The sequence below is a fragment of the Megalops cyprinoides genome, chromosome 20 (genome assembly GCF_013368585.1).
Source record: "Megalops cyprinoides isolate fMegCyp1 chromosome 20, fMegCyp1.pri, whole genome shotgun sequence".
NCBI classification, from domain to species: domain Eukaryota; kingdom Metazoa; phylum Chordata; class Actinopteri; order Elopiformes; family Megalopidae; genus Megalops; species Megalops cyprinoides.
Genome location: NC_050602.1, coordinates 11,091,232 through 11,114,475, shown reverse-complemented (window position 1 = coordinate 11,114,475; position 23,244 = coordinate 11,091,232). Strand labels below are relative to the sequence as shown.

At 44.5% G+C, this 23,244-nt stretch overlaps 3 protein-coding genes across 3 annotated transcripts; all 3 read right to left on the bottom strand.

Annotated features, from left to right (window-relative positions):
- Window positions 1–560: 560 nt before the first annotated feature.
- On the bottom strand, window positions 561–10,898 carry copb2 (COPI coat complex subunit beta 2). The gene is made up of 22 exons (XM_036553986.1): window positions 10,779–10,898; window positions 9,696–9,833; window positions 9,489–9,575; window positions 9,023–9,149; window positions 8,538–8,686; window positions 7,876–8,022; window positions 7,527–7,626; window positions 7,197–7,339; window positions 6,697–6,896; window positions 6,421–6,531; window positions 6,231–6,319; window positions 5,999–6,105; window positions 5,735–5,878; window positions 5,350–5,480; window positions 4,389–4,596; window positions 3,856–3,966; window positions 3,296–3,510; window positions 2,747–2,839; window positions 2,133–2,316; window positions 1,907–1,978; window positions 1,403–1,588; window positions 561–999 (listed from the first exon to the last, which is right to left on the bottom strand). Exons 1-22 carry the CDS (start codon window positions 10,779–10,781, stop codon window positions 904–906), a joined length of 2,841 nt encoding a protein of 946 aa, XP_036409879.1. The 5' UTR covers window positions 10,782–10,898; the 3' UTR covers window positions 561–903.
- A 759-nt stretch (window positions 10,899–11,657) lies between these two features.
- Window positions 11,658–16,556, bottom strand: LOC118795551 (retinol-binding protein 2-like). The gene is made up of 5 exons (XM_036554120.1): window positions 16,494–16,556; window positions 14,199–14,370; window positions 13,031–13,209; window positions 12,330–12,431; window positions 11,658–11,726 (listed from the first exon to the last, which is right to left on the bottom strand). Exons 2-5 carry the CDS (start codon window positions 14,269–14,271, stop codon window positions 11,673–11,675), a joined length of 408 nt encoding a protein of 135 aa, XP_036410013.1. The 5' UTR covers window positions 14,272–14,370; window positions 16,494–16,556; the 3' UTR covers window positions 11,658–11,672.
- A 1,948-nt stretch (window positions 16,557–18,504) lies between these two features.
- On the bottom strand, window positions 18,505–22,900 carry LOC118795552 (retinol-binding protein 1-like). Its single transcript, XM_036554121.1, has 4 exons — window positions 22,718–22,900; window positions 21,706–21,884; window positions 20,288–20,389; window positions 18,505–18,772 (listed from the first exon to the last, which is right to left on the bottom strand). The coding sequence occupies exons 1-4, from the start codon at window positions 22,788–22,790 to the stop codon at window positions 18,719–18,721; spliced, it is 408 nt and encodes a 135-aa protein (XP_036410014.1). The 5' UTR covers window positions 22,791–22,900; the 3' UTR covers window positions 18,505–18,718.
- Window positions 22,901–23,244: the final 344 nt, after the last annotated feature.

Below are 23,244 nucleotides of genomic sequence, written 5' to 3'. Positions count from 1 at the left end.
GATTCTTTATCAAATGTTGATAAAAGCGTAACATACGCACAATGAAATTGATGACCGACTTCATTTGAAAAAAGTTCACTAATAGCGCCATCTAGTGTACACAGTGGATTTTAGCATTATGATACAATTTACAGGGCAGCAAAACGGTAGAGCCAACTCTAAGATTGAAACACCACAAAACATCATGGTCTGACCATAAGAGAAGGGGATTGTTAAGCCCATGTCTCAATACATACATCCATGCTGGATTCAGAGAAATTCTTCAATATTTTCTCAGGCTTTAGTCTTTCATGATGTAATGGAAAGCTTCTGCCAATTAAATTACACCTTCCACATCAACCCTGCCAGCCCTTATCTGCCTGACTACACTCCTCAGTCTAAATGCAGTGTTAAAGACACTGTACTGCATCCACGTTCCATCTCATGTGACCAATAAACCGGAAGCAAGAAAATACCGTTTCACACTACAATTTTTCTACCTTCTTACGTTTTAGAAAAACACCAAGTTCATGCAAAACAGGCACACTCAGTCATTAGCTCAAGGAAACAGGAGCCCAGGATTAATATTGCCATTTATTTGAGATTTAGTGATGTATGATTTGCAATAGTCAGGGAACATATGCAGGACGCAAATACACCTTAATGCACAGGTGGGCTTCAGAGTACCAGGTCTCCTGTATAAAGTACAAAATTCATAAACAATAAACACAATTTCTTTTTCTTCTTCTGTGGTGCAGGCAGTGCAATCATCATCTACTCACTCCTCCCTCTCCACAGGTTCTGTCTCCAACCCCCACCCTCCCCCCTAAATCACTCTCCCCCCTATACCTACCCCCTGTGGGAATAACATAAATACAAATGGAAAGCGTTTGGTCTCTTAAATAACCGAGATCATATTGCGTGTTAGTCGTCTAAGAAGTCATCGTCCAGGTTCACATCTGTCGTGTCGATGTCGTCCAGATCCATGTTGTCCAGGTCGTCTTCCAGGTCATCCAGGACCTGGGAACACACAACCGTGGTGAGCCTTCAGGCAAAAACGTAACCTAGAGCACTTGCCTATCTTCTGCAGGGCTGCAAAGCATACTAATTTAATTACGACCATTTGCAGCGGACTGCATTTTGCTTAACTGTTCTGCCTCAATGCAATTCATTATCATGGAGGAAAAAATGACAAGTTTTTAAAACAATTCTCCAAATTTTTATCTTTGTTATCATCAGAAGTATTTATTGTAACTTGATTTCTTAAGAAATATTTTTAAGTAAGTGTAAAAAGGTACTGTGCAGCTAAAACGTTGGACACAATGAAAAAACAAAACAACTGCCACTGTGTTATCCAGAAGTTACAGGCTCAGTTATCAGTTTAAAGGCAGGTTCTAGGTCACAGTTTGAGGTTTTACTGTACCTTGTCATCTTTTTCATTTGCCGCTGAAGCCGTTGCCGCAGGCGAAGGGCCGGGGATGTCTTCCTCCTCTACCTCTGTGGATGTAGGAGCCACGGCGGCCACAGCCGCGGCGACAGGAGCGGCCACGGCTGCCATGACTGATGCCATTACGCCTGCCGAAGCTGGGGCTTCCTCACCCGGCTCAGCCTGCTCGACCAGACACAGAGCGGGTGACAGTGTTAGTGACATCATAGCAGGCTCTCTGGGTGTGAAACTGGGTTTAGTGCACTCACAAAGAACATATTCCTCAGAGATGACCTGGATGGGATTTTCAAGGTGGTAAAAAAAGTTTTTGTACCCTTCAAATGCAAAGTCTGTAGCTGAAATTTACATATTGTTTTGACCTTTCCGACTTGTCAAAAAACATGACTTCATTAGAGCCCATTTGACCTGTGATCACTTTAATAACCCATTTGAAATCCATTGTGTATCCACAAATCCATGTGTATGCATGCATGCAAATACCTGTGTGGTTGGGGGCGCTTCTTTTGGTTCATAGCCTCTGGCCTCTTCCAGCACATTCCGCTCCTCATTGGGCTGTGGAGGAGTGAAAAGAGTCAGAGCACAGCAAGATGTGTGAGTGTTTCTATGTGTGTGAACACGTGTGTGAAAACTCAAACATCCTACTGATAAAATGACACTATAAAATAACCCCACCCCCCTTGACCCCGCCCCCAGCATATCCACTTACCGTAACCAGTGGGTAGTCAGTGGCCGGCCTGGTCTTCCCCATGCAGGTCTCCTTCAGGTACTGCTCGGCCACGAAGGCCTCCCTCAGCCCTGGGAACAGGTTCTCATACTCGGTGGGGTCGGCCAGCGACTCGGCCGCCTTCTGGTTCACCTTGGACAGGCTCTCCCGCCAGAGTTTCACCACCCTATCAAAACAAGGGGGACACAATTACTCTCCTGCAATGCTGGGGCAGCACTACCACTGTGACACCAACACTATTTATTATTATACTATTATATTATTATACTGTTTATTAATATTATATACTATTATACCGATACCTGAATACTTTAATAAAATAATTATTACTTCAGACAGTGATTAAACAGGTGCTGACAGGGCAAAAAAAAAAACTAGAATTATAAAACAAATCTATTTTGAAACTTTGTCAACACACCATGTCAGCTGAAACTTGCAGATGAACCACTCTTAAATTATGCCATTAGCTTTTACTTGGTCTGACATTCATAGCTGCATCATTTATGCTTCCACATACTCATCAATTAAAGATAAGCAGTGCAAACGAACATGTTTGCTCTAAGACAGAGGTGTCCGACTGAGCCAGGCAGCGGTACCTGGAAACTTGGCTGGGCAGGTAAGTGCGGGCCAGGAACGCAGCCTCTGGCAGCCGATTGGTCCGGATCAGGAGCTCCAGACAGTGGTCCAGCCTGAGACGGGGAGAAAGATTGAGTGATGACTGTGAATAAAGGGCACCCATGGATGTTCTCTGAGTAATCATCAGTTGCTTACTGTAGTACCACCACTTAACATTATCAAGCTGACTGAAAATGATCAGATCCATAAAGTTCATTCCAAAGAATCACAGAAACAGTATTTCATTGGATGAAGCCTGTTCACACCAAATCAATGGGCACTGCGAGGCTGACTTAGTGATAATCATTAGGTATGGTCAAACTCTTTCTCTGGATTTCACTTTCTCATAGTTCCACACTTCATTCTTTTCTCCAACCAAAACCCAGGGGGTTATCAAAAAACTCAGACACTCCTGCAGCCCCCCAAGATCTGGGCTTATTGCCCCTTACATACATGTGACAGGAAGATAGGTTTTTTCCCCCCCAAGAAACTACCCACAATGCTTCACTTCCCCTCCTCCCAGCACTCACTTCCCCTGCAGGAAGTAGGTCATGAAGGCCACGTTGTTCTTGCCGTCGCGCTCGGCGCCCTCGGCCAGACGGGCGACCATGTTGGCGTTGCCGGAGGCGGTGGCCAGCAGCAGCAGCCCGCCGTAGTCCTGGGCGTGGTGGAGGCACTCCTGCGCCAGCCCGAATTGGCACTTGCTGATGGCCAGCTCCGCTAGCTGCTTCCACTTCTGTTCAGACTGCCATTGGGGAAAAGAAAGATCCAGGTTCAATTCCCATCCCACTCCCACTCACTTCACATTCAGACCGCTTTCCATTTGCAGCAATGTCAAATTAAAATCAAATTGTTCTGCCAAAGAAATTTATTTTCTGGGATATGTTTAAAACTGCAAACACATATGGTACAGGCATATGCAGAAATAGGAAACGATTAAATAAAGATGTTAAAAAAGAGTAACTTCATGAGAAAATTTGACAAACTTGGGCTAGCTAGCTACAGCCCAGCTTGAGAGAATTTTGGGGAAAAATTATGAAAAAGCCTTTCCTTTTCAATTGTCTGCAGACTTGTGTAAGGTCAGTCTCACCTCTGCCTCCACAGCCAGCTGGTAGGCGATCTTGAGCTCTCCAAGCTGCAGGGCCAGCTCGAACCTGTGCTCCGGGTCAGAGGACACGGCCAGAGCCTGCTGCTTGAACCCCTGTCCGACAAAACACACATACCCAGAGTAAGAGCATGGTATTTGGTCTGATCCCCTTCCCTTTTGCTACCTAGAGTAGGGAAAGCGAGGCTCCATAGTGGGCAGGGCTATCATGAACTATCAATCACTTATTTACACGAACCACTAAATATGAGCCAACCTGACTCAAATCAGTGAGTCACTGGCGATCACATGACTGCTACACCAATTTTGGGGTTAGGCCTCATTATCTCACTGCTACTACTTACTACTGCCCCATCTCTATCCCTAAGACCCATCCCCACCATCCCGTTAAAAAAAAAAAAAACAAAAAACAAATAATCCAAAATTAGAACAACAAAAACTACAAGGAAATTGTCCTAGGTCATAGGACAAGACCAGCCCAATGTGAATCCTGCCCTCTGCTGTTCAGGAAGTCCCACCTGCTTCTCCAGGAAGTGGGCCACGCGGGTGCGCTGCTCCTTGGGAATGGTGGGCAGCACCTTGTCGGCCATGCCGAAGTCCCGCCGCATGACGGCCGTCTGGTACTCCAGCACGGACACCAGCAGCGAGTAGCTGACGATGTTCAGCTCCTTGTCTCCCAGGTACAGACGGTCGTCCTTGGGAATGTAGCCCAGGAGGTACATGGTCCTGATGGCAGAGGAAGATTTCATTACACCGACCTGTATTACCGCTTTGACTACTCATACACCCAGGGGAAAAACTTCAGGCCCTAGGGGCACTCTGTGCTTAATTCCCCCTATGAGGAGCACAGAAAACCACGGTACACCCCTTTCAGCTTAGTGCTGTGGCCGCAACCTTATCCGGTCAACACTGCTCATCTGCACATGCCATAAATCAGTGATGGAGTAGATACCACTGTGTCAGAGGCCAAATGGTGTTAGGCTGATACCACTGTCACAGGCCTGAGACAGATCTCTAAATCTCAAGCCCAAGAAGAAATGCTGCATCCTTTGTCTAATCTTAAACCTTCAGAGAGCAATCTGGACCAAATCTGATTTACTTATGTAACACTGACGGAGAGTAGATAACTGCACCACCCTGTGCATGGCATGTAAAAAAATGTAGAGCAAATCATAGGCTCTGTATCATTATGCAGATGTATGGACAGAAACACATGAACCCTTCCTACGTTTTGCAGCATATGTTTGAGGGGATCCCTTCGAAACTCAATAAGCCACAAAATTAAGACTTTTGTTTGTTAAAGAGTAACTGATTTCAACAGAAAGAAAATGGGTTATCACTACTGGTTCTGTCTTCTACTAGCTAATCATGATCTGAAATCTGAAGGTAACGGTCAATTAACATAAAAATAAAAAGTGTGGGTTATCACACTGTTCCCCAACACTCCTCCTACACCTATGAGATCAGGACACACAGTACCTGTCCAAATGGGCAATGGTGACGATCTCTCCGCCCACAAAGTAGTTCAGTCTGTTGACAGAGCTGGTGTAGATGAAGCAGTCTCCCACCCACAGTCCTGTCTTCACAATCTCCTGAATCTCACCCAGGACCTGAAGCACAGAGACACACAGAGGGACAGGTGAGACAGGGAGCGTATGAGCTCATATTTCCAACACTCTGTCACAAGGTGACCTCGAAATCATCTCAAAGCAAGCTTCCTGCCCAGCTGCCAGCTCTGTGTTGATCACCCATCACCCGGGTCTACATTGTTATAGTCACTGGGCAAAACTACAGGCTGGCTGTAACAATATCCATCAGACCACCCCCCCCCACCCCTCCGCCGAGGTCCCTTGCTGCCTCTGACCTCAAAGGCGTCCTCGATGCCGTCCTCTGTCACCCCCTCGTTGGACTCCTGTGACGCCGCCACCTTCTCGGACAGGTACTTGAGGATGAAGAAGGACTCCTCCGTGGCGATGCACACCAGCTCCCCAGAGTCCGACCAGAAGATCTGTAGGGCAGGTAAGGGTACGCGTGTCACAGGTGGGTCAAGTGACCGAATGCCCACAGGTGTGAAACCCCTGGGGGGTGTTTCTGCATTCTGTGAGGGAGGGGGGGGATCGAGACTCACGTGTTTGGGCTGGATCTCGATGCGCCGGATCAGCTCCGTGTTTTCCCAGTCGTAGAACGCCAAGCCGTTCACAGACCTGACGCCCAGTAGGAACCCACCGTAGATACCTATGACAAAAACACACACACAAACAGTGTGTTGCAATTTGGAAGCTGCTACAACCTAGGAAACCTTGGACAGAACAGCGATTTGATTTGAGCGAATTCCACTCAAGATGACTGCCAACTCCTACCTTCAGCCCCAAAGTCTGGCTTGAAGGACTTCTTCTCCTTGAAGTTCTTGAAGATTTTCACCACGCTGTTGCTTTCACGGATTGCGTACCTGCGAAAGGACAGGTGAGTCAGTCTGTGTCCAGTCTTTATCAGTCCCCTCAGCTCCGGGTGTTCTAGTAAATGTGCAACAAATTGGAGTGTGTGTCTTACTCTGAGGAGTCATGTGCCCAGACAAACTCCTGCGCCGAGCCAAAACTCTTGTTCCTCAAGGCCATGGCCGTATAGATGATGTACTCTCCATCCCCACACACCACCACAAACCTGCATCAGGAAAACCAGAGACAAAACAACACAGTGAAAATGGAGACCAACAGCACATCTCAACATGCTCAGAGAATCCTATCAAATCTCCGTGACATGCGCAAATGAGTTGAGGGGAAGGAAGATTTTGAAGAGAGCTCATTCCGCATTCACAGTCCCACTCGCCTGCCGTTGGGGTTGTGCTGGATGGTCTGGGGGTAGATCTCGCAGCTGCCCATGTCCTTGACCGCGAGGGGCAGCCTCTCCCCATCCTTGATCTCGGCGTCACCCATGGCCTTCAGGTTGGCCTGCTGGACCTCAGAGTGCTTGGCCCAGATGATCTTCCCGTTGGTGTCCATGGACATGGCCGGCTCCTCACGGCCAAGCTGGAGGACAGAGGGACAGACAGAAGACAGAGGATAAGTGCTCTGTAGTATGGACCACTGCTCTGATCACTGGTCACATTGTTCAGAACTTCCAACGCTACATGGGGGGCTGAGAGAAAATTCAACAAATAAGCAAAATTATGCCAAAAAATGCGTAAGCCAGAGATCTTGTTGCCCCTGAAGGACCAAACTTCAAACACAGAAAAACAGTATACAAAGCATTGAAATCCTGGTAAGGGTATGACTGAGTGACAGTTCAACAGAGAGACTGCTGGGAGACGGTGTCCTGAGCAGCGGTACCTTGATGATGATGCTGCCCTCGTCGTAACCTAGCGCCACATTGTTGGAGCCGCGAAGACCACACACGCACCACACGCGCTCCATGCCGTAGTTGAGCGTGCTCTCCAACCGATACGTGCTGGAGTGCCAGATCCGCACTGTACCTGAGGACCAAGAGAGGTGGGTGGTTAGAGACTGGGCAAAACCATCTGACAGGGAGGTGGTGGGGGGGGGTCAAAGAGAGCAGTCAAACAATCCAACAGGGAGAGAGAAAGGGGCTAGTGAGAGCTGACAAAAATAGCAGCAATGATGCGTAAATGCTTCAGGATCTGGAGTCGTTCTGCTACCCACCATCCTCAGAGCCTGTGATGATGATGGGCAGCTCGGGGTGGAAGCTGACACACGACACGTTCTGGGCGTGTCCCTCCAATGTCTGCACGCAAGTCTTATTCTGGAAAGAGAGGAGAAATGCATGAGGAGAGGGGGATTTCAGGCAAATGACCTATGACAGCGGTGAAGTGGCAGACTCAAGTGTAAACTACACTGCTCTCATCTGGTTCCAAAGTCCTTTGACTCAATCACAGCACAATACTGCAGTTAGGCATAGTCATAAAATATTATACAAAGGATGATATCACAAAACATACAATATTATATTAGTGGAAGCACCACTATACAGTTACACTGCCCCCTTGGATACCTGGTAGTCCCAGATCTTGACTAGCCGGTCATCGGCTCCAGATATGAGGTAGGGCTTGTCCCCTCCACTGTAGTAGTCGATGCAGTTAACCCCTTTGTCATGACCCTCCAGAGTGAAGTTAGGTGAGGATGAACCCAGCTGCCAAACCTAAAGCAGGAAGCCAGGGCTTCGATCAGCACAAGTTCAAGCACAAACTTTCTCACACACACACACACACACACACACACACACACACACACACACACACACACACACACACACACACACACACTATCAGTCTCTCACACACAGGCACTTTCTCTCTCTCATACACACACACAACCATCTCTCGCAGTGTGGAATGTCTCAGACAGACACAGAGGCATATGAAGAGAGAGCCAACCCTGCTCAGGAACACAGGAAGACAGTTATCAATACAAAGAGATCCATGAACAGCAGTGTTAAACACTGTGTGGGGAGGCCTACACAGCGGAGTTAAGGTCAACTCCATTTCAATTCAGTCAATTTAGAGAATTTTCTACAATTTTCAATTCATGAATCTGACTGACTGAACTGATATGTAACTGACCCCAGCTCTACCATTAAAGTAATAATGAGGTACCTATTCTGAGACTGTGTTACAGCACCGTAAAACAGCTCAGTAAGAGAGGTGACGGCTGTACCTTGATAGTCCTGTCAAGGGAGGCACTGGCAAACTGGTTGTTGTCTTTGGGGTTGATGACGATCTGCATGACGTAGTGGGTGTGGCCCTCGAACACCTGGCTGCAGGACCACTTCTTCTCCCAGTCCCACAGCTTGATCAGCATGTCATCTGTGCACACAAAGACACGCGCCATCGTGTCAGTGTGCACGCGTATGTGTGTGTGTGTGTGTGTGTGTAAATTTTCTCGATACTTAATATACTTTTGAGTTGGATGGGATAAGGGTTGAGTTAGTGTGACACACAGAAAGAGATGCATGTGAATATGTGGCAGACTGCCGTGTGTGTGTGTGTGTGTGTGCGTATGTAAATTTCCTCTATGCTTAATCACTTTTGAGTTGGATGGGATAATGGCTGAGGGGGTGTGACACAGAAAGAGACACGTGAATATGTGGCAGCTTGCTCTGTGTGTGTGTGTGTGTGTGTGAGAGAGAGAGAGAGACGTACCGCTGCTGGTGAGGATGTAGGGCTGTGTGGGGTGGACGGCGATGCAGCGGATGTAATCGGAGTGGGCCTCGAACATGTGAACCCGCTCCAGGGTGTTGTAGTTGAAGACGCGGATCTGCATGTCATCCTGCAAAGCACCAAGGGGGGAAAAATCACCAGCTGCCATTTCCAGCCATTTCCCTGAACAATTTGGGTGCCACTGAACTTTGTAAAAACTACCCAAAAGGGCCCAGATTCACCTCCTTAAGAATTTGCCGCTAGGAGGATAATTGTCAACGTTTTTAGTTCACATTCCCAGACTGTAGTTGAAAAAAGCTCCAAAACCAGCTGCACTGCAGGAATACCCCCAAAAAATCATAAATTTTACTGGCAGCTGGCGGGCAGCCAGCTTCCTTTAGGAAGGTTATTTAACCACGTGACTTTGGGCTGCGGAGAACTGAGGACACTGCAGCCTGCAGCCACTCACCGCTCCGGTGATGACCCAGTTCTTCCGGGCCACGAACTTGGACGCTCTTACTGGCAGATCGCACACCTCGAAGGTCTTCACCAGGGTCTGAAAAAGCACAGCCAAGGTAAGAACAACACAAAAAAAGCCGTACTGATTTACCCTCGCTAATAACAGGGCTTGCACCGAATCACTCCAAGGCACCGCGGACGACGCGTTTCGGCTCACCTGTGTTTCGTGGTTCCAGACGCACACGCTGCCGTTGTACAGGCTGGCCAGCATCCACGGCTCGGTCGGGTGCAGGTCCACGCTTTTCACGCGGTCCGACCTTGCGGTCAGCTTCCGCTTGATGTCCAGTCTCAAGGGCTGTGTGAGTTTAAGAACTGATTAGATCGGGGCGGCTGAAACGGCACAATCCATTCTACTATTTCTGCTTTCATCTTACTGTCAAAATTTCTTCGAATCAGTGCGTCAGATTTTAATTAGCGTAACTTCAGCTGGCTGGCACACTCACTATTGTGACAGTCTTATACTGAAGTTAAAAAATGATTGCAGCGTAGACGGCTAAAGAGCTAGCTAAAATCCTGACATGCACCGCTGCAAAATCATATTCTTCTGCTGCCAAATAACAACCTATGATAGCTACTTTAAAGCAAGAGTGGTGCACAAAACATTAACATTAGCTTGCTAACGCGTTGCACCCTTATGAACCCATACGGCTAGCTAGCAGTAACGTCAGTGAATGAACCGATTCATTAGATGCATAACCTCAGGAAACAAATAACTTTTTAGAGAACTACTCCGTGCGGCACAAGTAGATCACCAATGAGCTAATGTACCAACTCCGATACAAACTGGTGGTCACTAACACGGCTACTTAGCTAGCTCTGTTTAAACGTTCAGAGAAAACTGACATGTTGGCAATTGGACGGGTCAGATGAGGACCAGTTCGTTGAGTTCAGGGCATCTTAGGCTAACTAGCCAGTTAGCTATGCCTCCCATTACAACGTTTTTAATTGTAACACATTGCAACAAAGCATAAACTTAGCTTATTATCAACATTTTAGCAGCTAGCTAACAACTCTGTTATTACGTGTACTGCTAACTAACTGACTGGCTACCGAAGTTACTAAGGCCTCCCAGACATAATTGTCGCCGCAATAGCTAGCCTGGTAGCTAACGTTAGCTAGCTACATTTCCTCCATCTCGAAACACTGACATCAAACGTCAGACGTCACCCAGCTTTCATGATCGCCACTGGGACTTTAAAACTCCCCAAATGCTTCAAGCTTAGAGCATATCCAGACTTACCATGTTTTCACTGTGCCGGTGAAACTAACGCTTTCCAAACGGTACCAGACTAAAAGAACCGGGTCTTCTCTGCTCCCCTTCGCGTAACCAGAGTCGCTTGTTTCAGTGGATTCACTGACGTGGAGCTTCCGGCACTGTCCTCTCGCGAGAGCAGGGGAATGGTGACGTGACATGCGTCGTAATGTTGGTAGTATATGTCACTATTGGGTGATTTTGTGTTCCCTGGTCTGTGTCTGTACCCACCCAAATTGAAGTTTTTTTCATGAAATAGAACTGTTTCATGAGAAAAAAAAACTTTATAAAGCAACCAACTCTTCCCTGATGTGCTTTAAAATTTCATTTGTAAAATATTTTAAGGCTATTGAGAGAGAGCCGTGTGTGTAATGTGTGTAACGTTAAAATATACTTAATTTTGAACATATGCCAGTTGTACATTTTTATCTGTTTATTCACTTCAAGAAAATGAAAAACCGCTGAAAAATATCACCAAGCCTGTTCTCAGTGCCCACACAGGCAGTTTAGACTAGAAGCTGAAGGTCAGTTTGCTCATAGCAGACTATTTAATCACCAGCCAGTCTTTAAGATATGCTGTTTCATACCTTACCTTAAACCCGGATACTCAGTATGCAGGCATATATTTATAAAGTTATTTTTGAATAACAAATTTGTCTTTAAACAGCACTATCTCCATATATACCATAGATACCATACCATAGATGCTCCATCCATACATGCACACATGAATTGTTCATCTGTTTATTGAATTGACACAAGGTTACATTACTGAGATGTTGAATGATGTAAAATAGCAACTTGGTTTTCATGCAAGGATGCAAAAAAAAAAAAAAAAACAACAACAAAAAGAAACAGTAACTTAAGGAATGTGAATCTCCTTTATTTCTTTTTCTTGAAGACCTGACGACATACTTTATCTTCACACGTAAGCTCCTAAAAAATACCAGAAGAAAAAGTAAATTCCCTGGGACATGACAGCCAACAGAAGACAGTCAGGTGGAATGGAACCCAGCAGAGTGTATACCTCTTCCACCAGGTATGCCACCTGCCCTTAGATCTAATGATTTCATCCTCATTCATTTGTCTATAATAATTTCTGCTATGCTGTTCTCAGGCAGACTTAGTGGTGGGCCAGGTAAACATAAAAAAGAGGATTCCATGATTTTTCCAACAGCAGGGAGGGTATGTACATTAAATCGACACATATTAATCACATGAAGAGACTTGCTGTAGCAGTGGCAGCAGCACACATTGTAGCAGTAGTAGTACCTGGAGTATAAGCTGTTGCTGTAGTAGTTAGTAGCAATGACAACAGTAGAAGTGGAAGCACTAGTAGCAGCAGAAGTAGTAGTCTATTAGTAACAGTAGTATAGTAGGCAAGCAGTCTAGTACAATCAGCAATCGTTGTATCAACAGCATTGGTAGTAGCAGTAGTAGTATCAATAGTATCAGTGTCTACAGTAGTAGTGTTGGACATAGTACCAGAGGCACCCTTGTTGTATACATCTTTTCTACAGTGATAAAAGGGCATCTCACCAGGTACAGTTTGTCACCCTCTATCCACTGCTTCCACCCTCGGTTGGCCTTCTCGCCCTTTTGGGTGCACACCAGTTTATCCCCTTCCCAGATCACCAGGGTCTAACAGGCCAGCCAGAGGGACAGAGAGAAAGAACAGTATATCCATTCAAGTTAAATGAGCAACAGAGTCAAACCAGGCTAACAACACTCCTAGACCAGTGAGTGTGAGCATAACATTATTCAAGCCCTACCACAGGTTTACTGGTACAACTTCACTACACAGCCTAGAAACTAAGGGAAGCCAAGTACAGATCCTCTCATACATCACAGTCACTAGATCTGATATGGTAGAGATAAGGCCTCATCTCATATTATTGGCTTCAAAAACATAGTTTCGTCCTGGCATTGTGTCATGCATACTCAACATTAAAAACACAAAGGTATATGCATCACATAGTCTTGGTTCTAGCTTTAGTGTTGCTCTTAGTCTTCATCTTTATCTGAGACCACCGTTATGGTCTTGGACACCCACACAGCCACCCTGACTCCATCACAGCTGTGGACACTTTAATACAACAGTACAAAGATGGAGGAGGTGCAGAGAGAGGAAGGCAATGAAAGTAAGAAGGAAGGAAGGAAGGAAGGAAGAAGAGGAGGGACATGGGAGGAAAAGGTATGGGTGGACAAGGATCGAGCTGCATTCATGGACAGTGGCCTACCTTGACCACCCTGTTGTCCAGCCCCTTGGTGTGCTCCTCAAATTCTTCCCCCACAGTGAAGCTCAGCTCATAATTCCGGAAGGTGCTCAATGTCTTGGTTTCAAACTTGTCCCCGTTCTGAACAAAAACCTTGGTCTGAGACAAGTGGGCAGCAATTTTACGGGTAGCGAAATCAATATCTGAAGAAAGTAAAAATAAACATCAAGTAAGCAAAAAATATTACGTCCAATTTGTGTTATAGATATTCTTAGTCAGTACTGCATTGGAATCTGTTTTGCCACGCATACATTACTACATTGTTGCCAATAGTCATTCACATCTTAAAGATTAATGTTGTCCTACATATTTGAAACTCAGCTATTTATTTTGCTAATACCTTTTTTTTTCAAAAGCTAGACATTGATTTCTCAGATTTTCGCATGTCATGCTGTTTCCTAGATGTATATATCCCCTGAAGATATTTTTCACTTGCCTTGATTGCCTCATCGATATGATTTTCCATGACTCAATGGAAAATAATGGGCTGATACGACAATTTGAAATGTCACATGGAAATGGGATGGAATAAATCTCACTCAAATTGCCGAATAATGAAAAACAGGGGTATATCAATGCGGAGCAGTCCTGCAAATTGGTTCAGCTTTACCAGAGTTTAACACGAGAGGCAGATCTAATGTATCTCGTGGGGAGGAAGACGCAGAAGACAGCAAATCAATATTACTCCCACATGGTAACGAACAGAGGCCAATCAAACACCCAAGGCAAAGTTTCCGTGACAAGATCTCAATACGTGAATGAGACTGTAGCTGTCCACTCTCGGGCACAGATGTAAGCTGACTGCAACAGGCTTTCCCCTTAACTTTATGTAAAATGTATGAAAAAATTGCAAACGAGCAGTACTTTTCTTAGACTATATTGTGCGTTCTGAGGTTGCTGAAATTAACCAAAAGATGCTGTGTGAGAAAAGAATGAAAAAAGTAAACATAATCAAACTGAAATCTGCTACTCATGATTTAGGACAAAGCACACTGTGGTTACTCTGAATCTTGGACCTCTGTCTCTAGCACTCTCTCACCATCTCTCTGCTTCACTCCCTCTCTTGAAAGGATTGAGTTATCGAGCTGTTTGTGTGTGTCTGCAAGGCGGTGGATGCAGTGCAGTTACTTACTCAGAGCCTTCATGTAATCCTCAAAGTTCTCGTTGCTCTCCATCTCCCAGGTTCCATTGTAATCTGCAGGCATGGCGCCGCTTTTGGCTCTGGGCTCTGGGGAGACTCTCTCAGCCAAAGGGACAGGAGGGGAAAGTGCTGGATGTCCTTGTTCTTTTTTATACCAACAGGACTGGTGGGGAATGGGGGCAGAGTACGGTTGATAAGATTGTTTATTGCTCCGGGAGGGGGGAGTAGGGGTGGAAGCGGGGGTGGAGTGGTGGGGGGCTTTTTGGAAGCAGCTCTGTTTCAGCCTTTTTGAATATCGTGGCAAGGGTCAGCAAGGAGGGTGGGTCCATTCTAATTCTAATGCGATGAGAGTTAATGTCCAGTCACAAACACACACCAACACGTGCGGGAACTGGGGCTAAAAGTCACTGACTTTGTATACATTTCCCAATACATACTGGATAGGGATATTCATCAGATATCTAATGTAAACTTAGTTTAGACAAATAGAGTACATTATTTTCTCTTTTTTAAAAGGTCTCACTATTTATTCAGCGCAAAGTTCACACAAAGATTTACAGACTGTGCCCTGTCCATGTTCAAACCTAGAAGAGACATGGTTTACATGTCATAACTGAAAGGTTTTTATGGGGGATGATGATCCAGTGAATGGTTTGAACACAGTTTCTATTTTTCATGCTGTTAACCATAGAAATGTCTTTAGTCACTACCCCCCAACCCCCCCCCCCCCCAAAAAAAAAAGAAAGTAACTAACAGAACTATGTCTCACACACATGTAATATGTTTCTCTTTTCAGCAAGAACCTTGAAAAGCCACAAGAATTCTGTCCACAGGCACAATTCTTTGGTCCAGCTTTGTTCATTTACAACATGGAAGTTAAATCCATGCAGACTGAAGACACTGATCTGCCTCCAATGAGGTCGGCCTCAGGCTGCTCACAGCCAGTTCCCAGCTTCACTCTTCTGTTCTAAACTTTCTTCCCTCACTGAGCTGGCATACTGATAGCTACATAACTGGTGCATGTGCAGTTCTGCAGGCCGAATCACAGAAAAGATTGGAGTTTTTAGCTGCAATGCTGTTTCATCAGCACAACGCCGTTGTATGAGTGATACTCGTGAGATGGTGGGCTGTTTGATCGTGGGCTGTCTGCGTGATCAGTGGGAGGCTGTTCTGACTCTACTGTTTAGACTGAGGGAAGAGCCCCCAAGGTCAGAAACAGGCAAGAGAAGGATAGAGAGACACAGGGATCGACTGACTTTAAGACCCAGACACAGAAGTGCAAAGCTCCCAATCACTGCATTAGTAATGAAAAGGGGCGAACGTTATATCTTAACTGCTTTTAGGCTGTAATTGTTATGTTGTAATACGTTTTACTAGACTGTACATGTGATTTGATGTAAAATGTTACAATATAAACATGTAGGAGTATGTATATGGTAATGTATGTTGTACATTTCAATTGACTTGGGAAATGCACATGCTTGTGACTTCTGTGATGTTATGGATTTAACCAGAATATGCACATAAGAGGGGTAAATAATGTCAAAGGGATTAAAACAGGACAATCTACATGAACTGTAATAACACACTGTAGCAATTATCCTCAAAGCTAATTTCAGAAAACGAAAAATGTTTCCAATTGACTGCTATCGGGGTGAATACTCCAGGACAGTGCAATTGACCAGCCTCCACTTAAGATGATCGATAACTCAGAGCTGTCACTCTGTCGTATCATATCATTAGAGGCACTTGCCTGTGCAATAGATACTTTGGCCCCGGTATAAATACACAATGTCCCACCACAGGAAGCGGGAGTCTTGTGCTGCTGGGGACTGAAGCCATCTGTTTCATTGAGACAATGAAACCGGACAGGAGAGAGCTCCTTTGCCAAGGCTATTGTCTCTCTTTATTGGCCCTCTGGTCTCTGCACCCACCCTTATTGGATCTTGGCTATAACAATTTAGGAGGCCAGAGTTCACAGGGAAAGGGTCATGAAGAGGGGAATGGAGGAGGTGACGTAGAGGGGAAAAGAGGGGGGGAACTGACACAGAGGCATAACAAAGGCTGATACCTAAACAAGACTGGCAGCCAACACAGAGGAACTGCACTATTGTTAAAAAGAATGAAGAATGCACAATACGTTTTATGATGCAATTTTGGAATGAGATATTGGTCTACACCAGAACAGCAAATGAGCGGAGCAGTACTTCTGCTGCAAATTAAATTCTAGAATCATAAAAATGGAGTTAGTAAACTATGATATGAAGGCTGATCCAAGTTAGTTACCTCATGAATCTATCGAAGATGTCAGCGGAACCTGGGGGAAGAGAGGAGTTTCCAGTGTGCTCGTGGAGATTTCTACCTCTTTCCCCTCTTTCTCTTCCTCTCTCCCTTGGCATAGGGTAAGTATTCTGTTCTGTGGAAATCTGTTGCAAAGGGCACCTTTTACAGAAATGTCCCATTTGGCTGGCCGGGTTACTATAGGCCAAGGCCAGAGGATCGCAGCGGCTCATTCACTGGCAGCGTAAGTGGACACCTTCCCACAATTCCCCATTCCCCAGAAGCGGGACCCACACGCAATGCATAATTCCCTGGTGTTTCAGACTCACAGCAGCATCTGTCACAAAGACCCTAAAAAGTAGAATCTGATTTAATCTAACCCAATGTGGATGTCAGGTGTTTGTTGAGTAGAATTTATGTAGAATTCTGTACATATGAAGTCAGCAGCTTGCACCATATCTGAGAAGTATCAGACCTCAGTTGAATCACAGAAAGGACCTCAGGGGCTGGTTTTCATGAGTACAGGTCAGGCAAGAGAGCATAAAGGTCACACTCACCTAATGAGGGTACTGTATCAGTGAACACATGTAGCAGGGAGGTGATACAGACCTGTTCAATGGCAGAAATAACCACAAAGTAGACTTCTTTGCAAGGACTGCATTATGAATCCCTCCATGCTGATTTTTTGGAATTTTTGTCATTGTAGCCGGCAACAAACTCAGGGCCCATAGATTTCATTGCTCAGCTCATTTGCAGGCTGGTGTTCAAGTGTATCCATTCTTTCAAACAAATCAGTGCTTTTTGTGGAAATATCAGGAATCAGATGAAAAATGGTCAAGCAGCAGATTTTGCAAAGAATGATGTGTAAGGATGTAGCTTTAATTATTTTCTTACGCATCCTGAATTCTAAGCTCTGCTTGTTAAGGCTTATCTGTCAAGATATTCCTGACAAAGTAAGAGACTAGGGTAGAATGGCTGACTGCAATTTTGTAAATGTCAAGAAAAAGTCCCTTTCTACAATCCTGGACATATACAGTATGTATGTATGGGTATGTATGTACATGTATGTGTGTGTATATACAATTTTCATGTTCCATGTGTCTGTAAAAATGTAAAAACCTGCATATTCATCTGATAAAACTTCAAATCAAAATGAAACGGAATACTGTTTGTAAAACTACAATATGCCAGGGTTCTCTCTTAGACACTGTGTAACATTCTTAAAAATGTTACAGCCATGTTGAGGAAGTGTTAGATGCTACCTGGGCAGTCATCTGTAGTCTGTATTCAGGCGTGTCAGTAGTGAATGTGGACTTTCTGTCAGTAATTCATGGTCAGCACTTCTGTGCACACATCATTGCTGAGTGTATGAAGAAAATAATCAACAAAATGATTCAGGCAGGGGGGGGAGTGGAGGAGCTTATATGGGCTAAAGTGAAAACCCATGATACAGACACAAATCAGAAAAGTGTTACTGGGGAAAAAAAAGGACAGTGACCCACACAACATGGTTGATTTCCGATTTGTTTATTTCTGATTTCCTTCAGCTGAGGGCAGAGACAACGAGTTACTGACTGAACTCTAGCCGAGGAGACGTTAGTATCTGTCGGGCTCTACCCAGAGGGCTGTGACCGCCCAGCTACATTAATGCCCATCTCCCACCGTTCCTCAGCGCTCTGCCTCATGGGAGAAATACTCAGCATCACTATAGGCACTCCTCACTCACCCTGCCTTCCTGCCAGTCGCAGCTGGACCCTGACCTCGCTCCGGTGCGACCGTCGCCCTGTCAGAGACGGAGGCGCTAACGATGCTAAGGCTACGTCTACACGCTGTTAATTGCTCCACACCTATACGCACATTAATCAAAGGAACACCCTCTCTGAGGCAGAGGTGGTGCGTGAGTGATTGACACATGTCTATATCTGAGAGAAAAAATAAAAAGACACCTGTCTGTTTTTTGTTTTTCTTTTAAAAATCAGAACGCTCTGCGTTCACTGCCAATCTTTTGGTTGGTTGGTCTCCAGTGGAGACATGGGTAATGCATGGAATGGGGGCAGTGCTTAGTGATCAATACAGTCCTGACAGAGAGAGGGGTGTAAACATGTGTGGAATTTGGGGGGTTTAGGTGGATGGATGAACGGAGAGGGAACTTCTGTCAGAGGTTTGGCTTGCGTGTGTGTCCCTCTGCGCCTGCAAGCAGGGGGCGCTGTTCTCTTGTTGCTAGGGCTGGCTTAGGTCTGCTTCTTGAAGACTTGTTTGCAGATCACTCCACAGACTCTCAATTCCTGAGGGGAACAAAAAAAAAAGAGCTCTTATTACAAAAGGAGGACGGAGGACCTGTTTTACCATATTTTAGCTGATACTGAGGAGACAGGGAGCTGATAAATATAAACATATGGATAAAGTTCCTTGATGTGAAGCGGATAACGTAAAGATAAGAAGCAGATTTTTCCACCTGTTGGAAAAGTGACTGCACTATGATTTTTACCACAAGAGGGCACCAGAGTCATATTATCTGTGTAACTGTACTGAATTTTCCTGGGCACATTTTGCCAATAAATTTTTCAATACCGAGTTCATTCCCAACATCTGGTACTTCACTATCACACTTTGATAAATTCATCAGATGGACTGCATATTGTTCTTTAATTGGCTGATTAAAGTATTCAAAATGGAAAATAATGAGGTTTAAAAATCTATCTGCGGTAGTGTACTTGTGTTGAGGGTATGACAGAAATGACTGGCTAGGGGATCAAAACCCCAAAAATTCAGCTCCAGAGTCCAGTGCTCTAACCACTGTGACCCTGCCTGACCCATAGAACCATGGAGGAGACCTGAATTAGTGCTGCAGGAGATATTATGTACATTCATATGCATTCCCTCTGTGTCATACATAGCCCAATGCTGGCCAGCTGCCATTATTCATGTTCTCTTGTCCTCCTGTCACTGATCTGATGATAGGATCACTGCTAACTTCATTTATTTAACATATTTCACATTAAGTATTCAGCTCACTTGTATGAACACATAATGTGGACATGTTGGGTAGCTGTGGAAGTCACCCTGCTAAGCACATATGTTACGAAAATCCTGCACACATCTCATAAAATCAAGGACGTATCCATGGTAGCTTGCCATTTATTAATTTTCCCTCACACTGAAATGCTCGTCATCCAAGTCTTCACTACAGCAGGGAATAAAAAGCCTGGTCCTATGTACAGTACCAGTCAAAAGCTTGGACGCATCTGATTAAGATAATGGGAAACATGCATTCAAAGACATTTTGACCAAAAGTTTTATGTTTAAATGCTTGAAACTTGCTTGTTAGACAAACAAAAATACTGAAGTCGATGCCTATGTATGAATTTCTCCCTAAAAAATGTCATTTTAAAAAATATTTGTTGGCTACTTTGAAGAATGTAAAATATAAGATTTGATTGATTGATTGGTATGAGATTGATTTTGATTTGTGTTTAACACGTTTTGGTCACTGCATAATTCCATTTGTGTTATTTCACAGTTTTGATGTCTTTACTAGTTTTCTAAAATATGGAAAATAATAAAAAATAAAACAAAACTCTTCTATGAGCAGGTGTGTCCAAAGGTTTGACTGGTACTTTACATGCGCATCAGCGTCTTGGAGTGTGGTGAGATGTGTCAGTCAGGCAGTGTAGAACCTACGAGGCCTGGATACCACATGACCCAGGAAGTATTCCCTTTACAGATGGGGTCGTGCACAAGCGCTCCTCTCAGGAATAAGGCACAAGAAATGAAAGTAAAAGAAGGAGGAGATCCATTACCAAGTGAAGCTCATCCCCCTCTACCCAGTGGGTCCAGCCACGGCCTTCCTTCTCTCCCTTCTGCACGCACACCAGCTTGTCCCCCTCCCAGTTGATCGTGGTCTGATGGACAGGGAAAGGATGGCAACCGTTAGGCACAGCACAGATTCACCATTACGGCATGGAAGCAGATACATCATACAAGATGATGACAAATGAATCATCACACACAGCTCACATACTGGCACTCAGCTAACTGTTATTTCCACCAGTGGATCAAAAGGAACACATCTGTTGGCTTGGTTTTTGCTGTTATTGCAGCTTGGTTGGACAATAAGAATTGTACCCCACCGGTTGCACTCAACAAGTTGGAGGTATGGATGTTTTTCACTGTGGAGAAGGCTGGTGAAAGCCACACATGTTTTGCCTGTAGCTAAATAGCCCTTGAATGGGTAGCTTCCAGTAGCTGACTGAGTAACTGGATCACAGAAAGTAACAGTAGTATTCACATTTGACCACTAGATGGCAAATGACACAGCCTCCAGGCACATCATACTCCGCTACAATTCATGAAATGATAAACCACTTCCCACACATAGGTAATAAAATGCTGCTGTATCCATCTCTTCATCAGACCCTTTGGAAAGTGTACATCAAGTACAGTTTGAGGGATGTCCCAAAAGCTGCTTTGCTTTAGTTCAAAGACTTAAGAGAATGATATAAAGAATGACAATATGTTAGAGATTGAAACAGGTGCTCCTGAAACACTGAATGGAAGCTAATACAGTTCATAAAGTCATGCCTGTATTGTTGTCATGGGAAACAGCTGTATCTGCAGGTTGCTACCCACAGTGAACTAGTTATAATTAAATTATTAGATATTTATAATAACTAATTACTCAGCCATTTCAGAATAGGATTTATTTCTCCCTCTTGTCCCTTCTCTAGGTACAAGACTCTGACTACATGTGGTGGTTAGCAAAGATCGCTCCCAAAACATGCAGGCATATGTTACCTTCAGGTGTATAATAAACACTATCAGCAATGAATTAATATAATAAATATATTTTTGTACCTATGTTCCCATTATCCAGGCTGAAGTTCATTGGTTCTTGTATTGGTTCTAGTGTTCTAAAGGGGTGCATCTCTCTGACAGTGATGTTTCCTCCAGTGGCTAGAGAACCTAATCAGATTGGATGGCTCCTGGTGCTACTGACCTCGGTGCCCGGCCAAAGATACAGCTGTCCGCACCAGACCATACGCAGTGCAAGTTTAAGAGTGACAAGTCTAAAGCCGCACGTACTTATTACTAAGAACGACACTTCTTTCCGAAAAAAAATGCACAACTCCACCACACGTATACTCACTGCTGGGGTACAGACCCCTGGGATTAAATATTAATTATAATTGTTTAATCGTAAACTTCTAATGCTACTTACCATGCATTTCCGATCATCCACCCCGGTCAAATCCTCCTCGAATTCCTTTCCAACCTCGAAGTCCATGTTGTAGTTTTTGAATGTGCTCAGCGTCTTGATGGTTATGTGATTGCCGTTATGAGCGATGTCTTTGTCGGGTTTCAGCAAAGTGGCGATTTTCCTAATGGCAACATTCACGTCTGTCCGTCGTGAGGAAAAAAAAAACTTTAAATAACGTCAAGACACATAATACAACGCAAACCCCGTACTGCTTTCTAAAAACTGAATACCACTTTTACCCTTATCAAAAAAATTGTCTGGAGTTTTCAGATGTAAATATCTATTTCAGGATGAAACTTGAAGAATTACTTTGGTCTGAAGGATCAAAGACACGCACTGAGTGGATGGACACCATACACGAGATTAATAATATGATGATTAATAATAATGGTGATAATAATTACGTGGGTAGATCAGATGGATTCACCAAAGGATCACGGGTTAGCATTAACTGTACAAGATCCCTATATGGAAGTATAACTACTGTTGAGCTGCTGCAAAGAGCTAATCAAGATCACTCTCGCACAAAGAAATGTACCTGACTTTTAGAAACTAATCCGCACGGATTCCTCTCAAAGTGATCTTAAAAATACGATGTCAGTTTTTTGCAACATTATGTTGCATCAACAACACATCATAATTTGTTCATAACATTAATGTCTTCAGAAGAAAACAGGGTATCCTTATTTACATGTAGGGAAACAATGGACAAGACGATCCTCGTCCATGTTTTCTATAACGAATCTGTCAACAATGTAATCTCGATAATCCTCTTTGACGATCAAACGAGTATGCTGAACTCCAGTTGCACCCCATTATGTGGTCGCACTCAGCAGCAGCAGGTGAACGGTCATTTCTAAAACACAGACTTTCTGTCTCGCTGAAGTACACTTAAGCAGCAACAAAGTAACAATAAAATAAATGAATTAAATAAGACACACTAATGTCGTCGCAGAGCGTATAAAATACTCACCGAGGGCTTTCAAGTACTCCTCGAAGTTATCATTGGAAATCATTTTCCAGTACCCATTCAAGTCAACCGGCATGGTGGCTTTTTTTTTTTTTTACTTTTCCCCGGTCTCGGTATAGGAAAGTGAAGGTACAGGAGATCCGGTATCGCGGCTCACTTGCGACCGAATGCAAGACCTTTATCAATAAACCCGACTTTAACCAAGAACATTCTAATCCGATTATTCGGAGATTTTTTCTAAATAACACTCGGAAACACCCACTCTCCCCCCACCCACTTTCGGCTCTGGGCACGAACGTAGAACAACGGGCAGGCAGATGGTTAAGTGCTATGAACTCAGTACACCTCGGCGTGCGGGCCAGCTGCCCACGTCAAAATATGTAAGTGTAACGCTCTTCCGAGACGTCCAACGAATAATCCCTGTCAAACATTCAACGGATTCTGTTGGCCTGTCAAAATAAAGTCTCGGGCTGGTGCTCTTAGCTAAAGCCTCTGATCATTAGGTGGTTAAGAGATAGGGATCAGTGGCT

Bases quoted from the DNA above. Each gene is read 5' to 3' on its own strand.
- copb2 (XM_036553986.1), bottom strand. The intron at 6,532-6,696 runs GCGAGTGGGACT...TTCCTGATGCAG, and splicing joins CAGCACAACCCCAACGGCAG to GTTTGTGGTGGTGTGTGGGG. The intron at 6,320-6,420 runs GTAAGACACACA...GTCCTTTCGCAG, and splicing joins TGGGCACATGACTCCTCAGA to GTACGCAATCCGTGAAAGCA.
- LOC118795551 (XM_036554120.1), bottom strand. From the start codon at position 14,271: ATGCCTGCAGATTACAATGGAACCTGGGAGATGGAGAGCAACGAGAAC. The intron at 12,432-13,030 runs GTAGGCCACTGT...CTGGCCTGTTAG, and splicing joins TGGACAACAGGGTGGTCAAG to ACCCTGGTGATCTGGGAAGG. The intron at 11,727-12,329 runs GTGAGATGCCCT...GGTATTTTTTAG, and splicing joins AGGGTGACAAACTGTACCTG to GAGCTTACGTGTGAAGATAA.
- LOC118795552 (XM_036554121.1), bottom strand. From the start codon at position 22,790: ATGCCGGTTGACTTGAATGGGTACTGGAAAATGATTTCCAATGATAAC. The intron at 21,885-22,717 runs GTGAGTATTTTA...CACGACGGACAG, and splicing joins GGAGTACTTGAAAGCCCTCG to ACGTGAATGTTGCCATTAGG. The intron at 18,773-20,287 runs GTAATGGATCTC...TGTTCCCCTCAG, and splicing joins AGGGGGATGAGCTTCACTTG to GAATTGAGAGTCTGTGGAGT.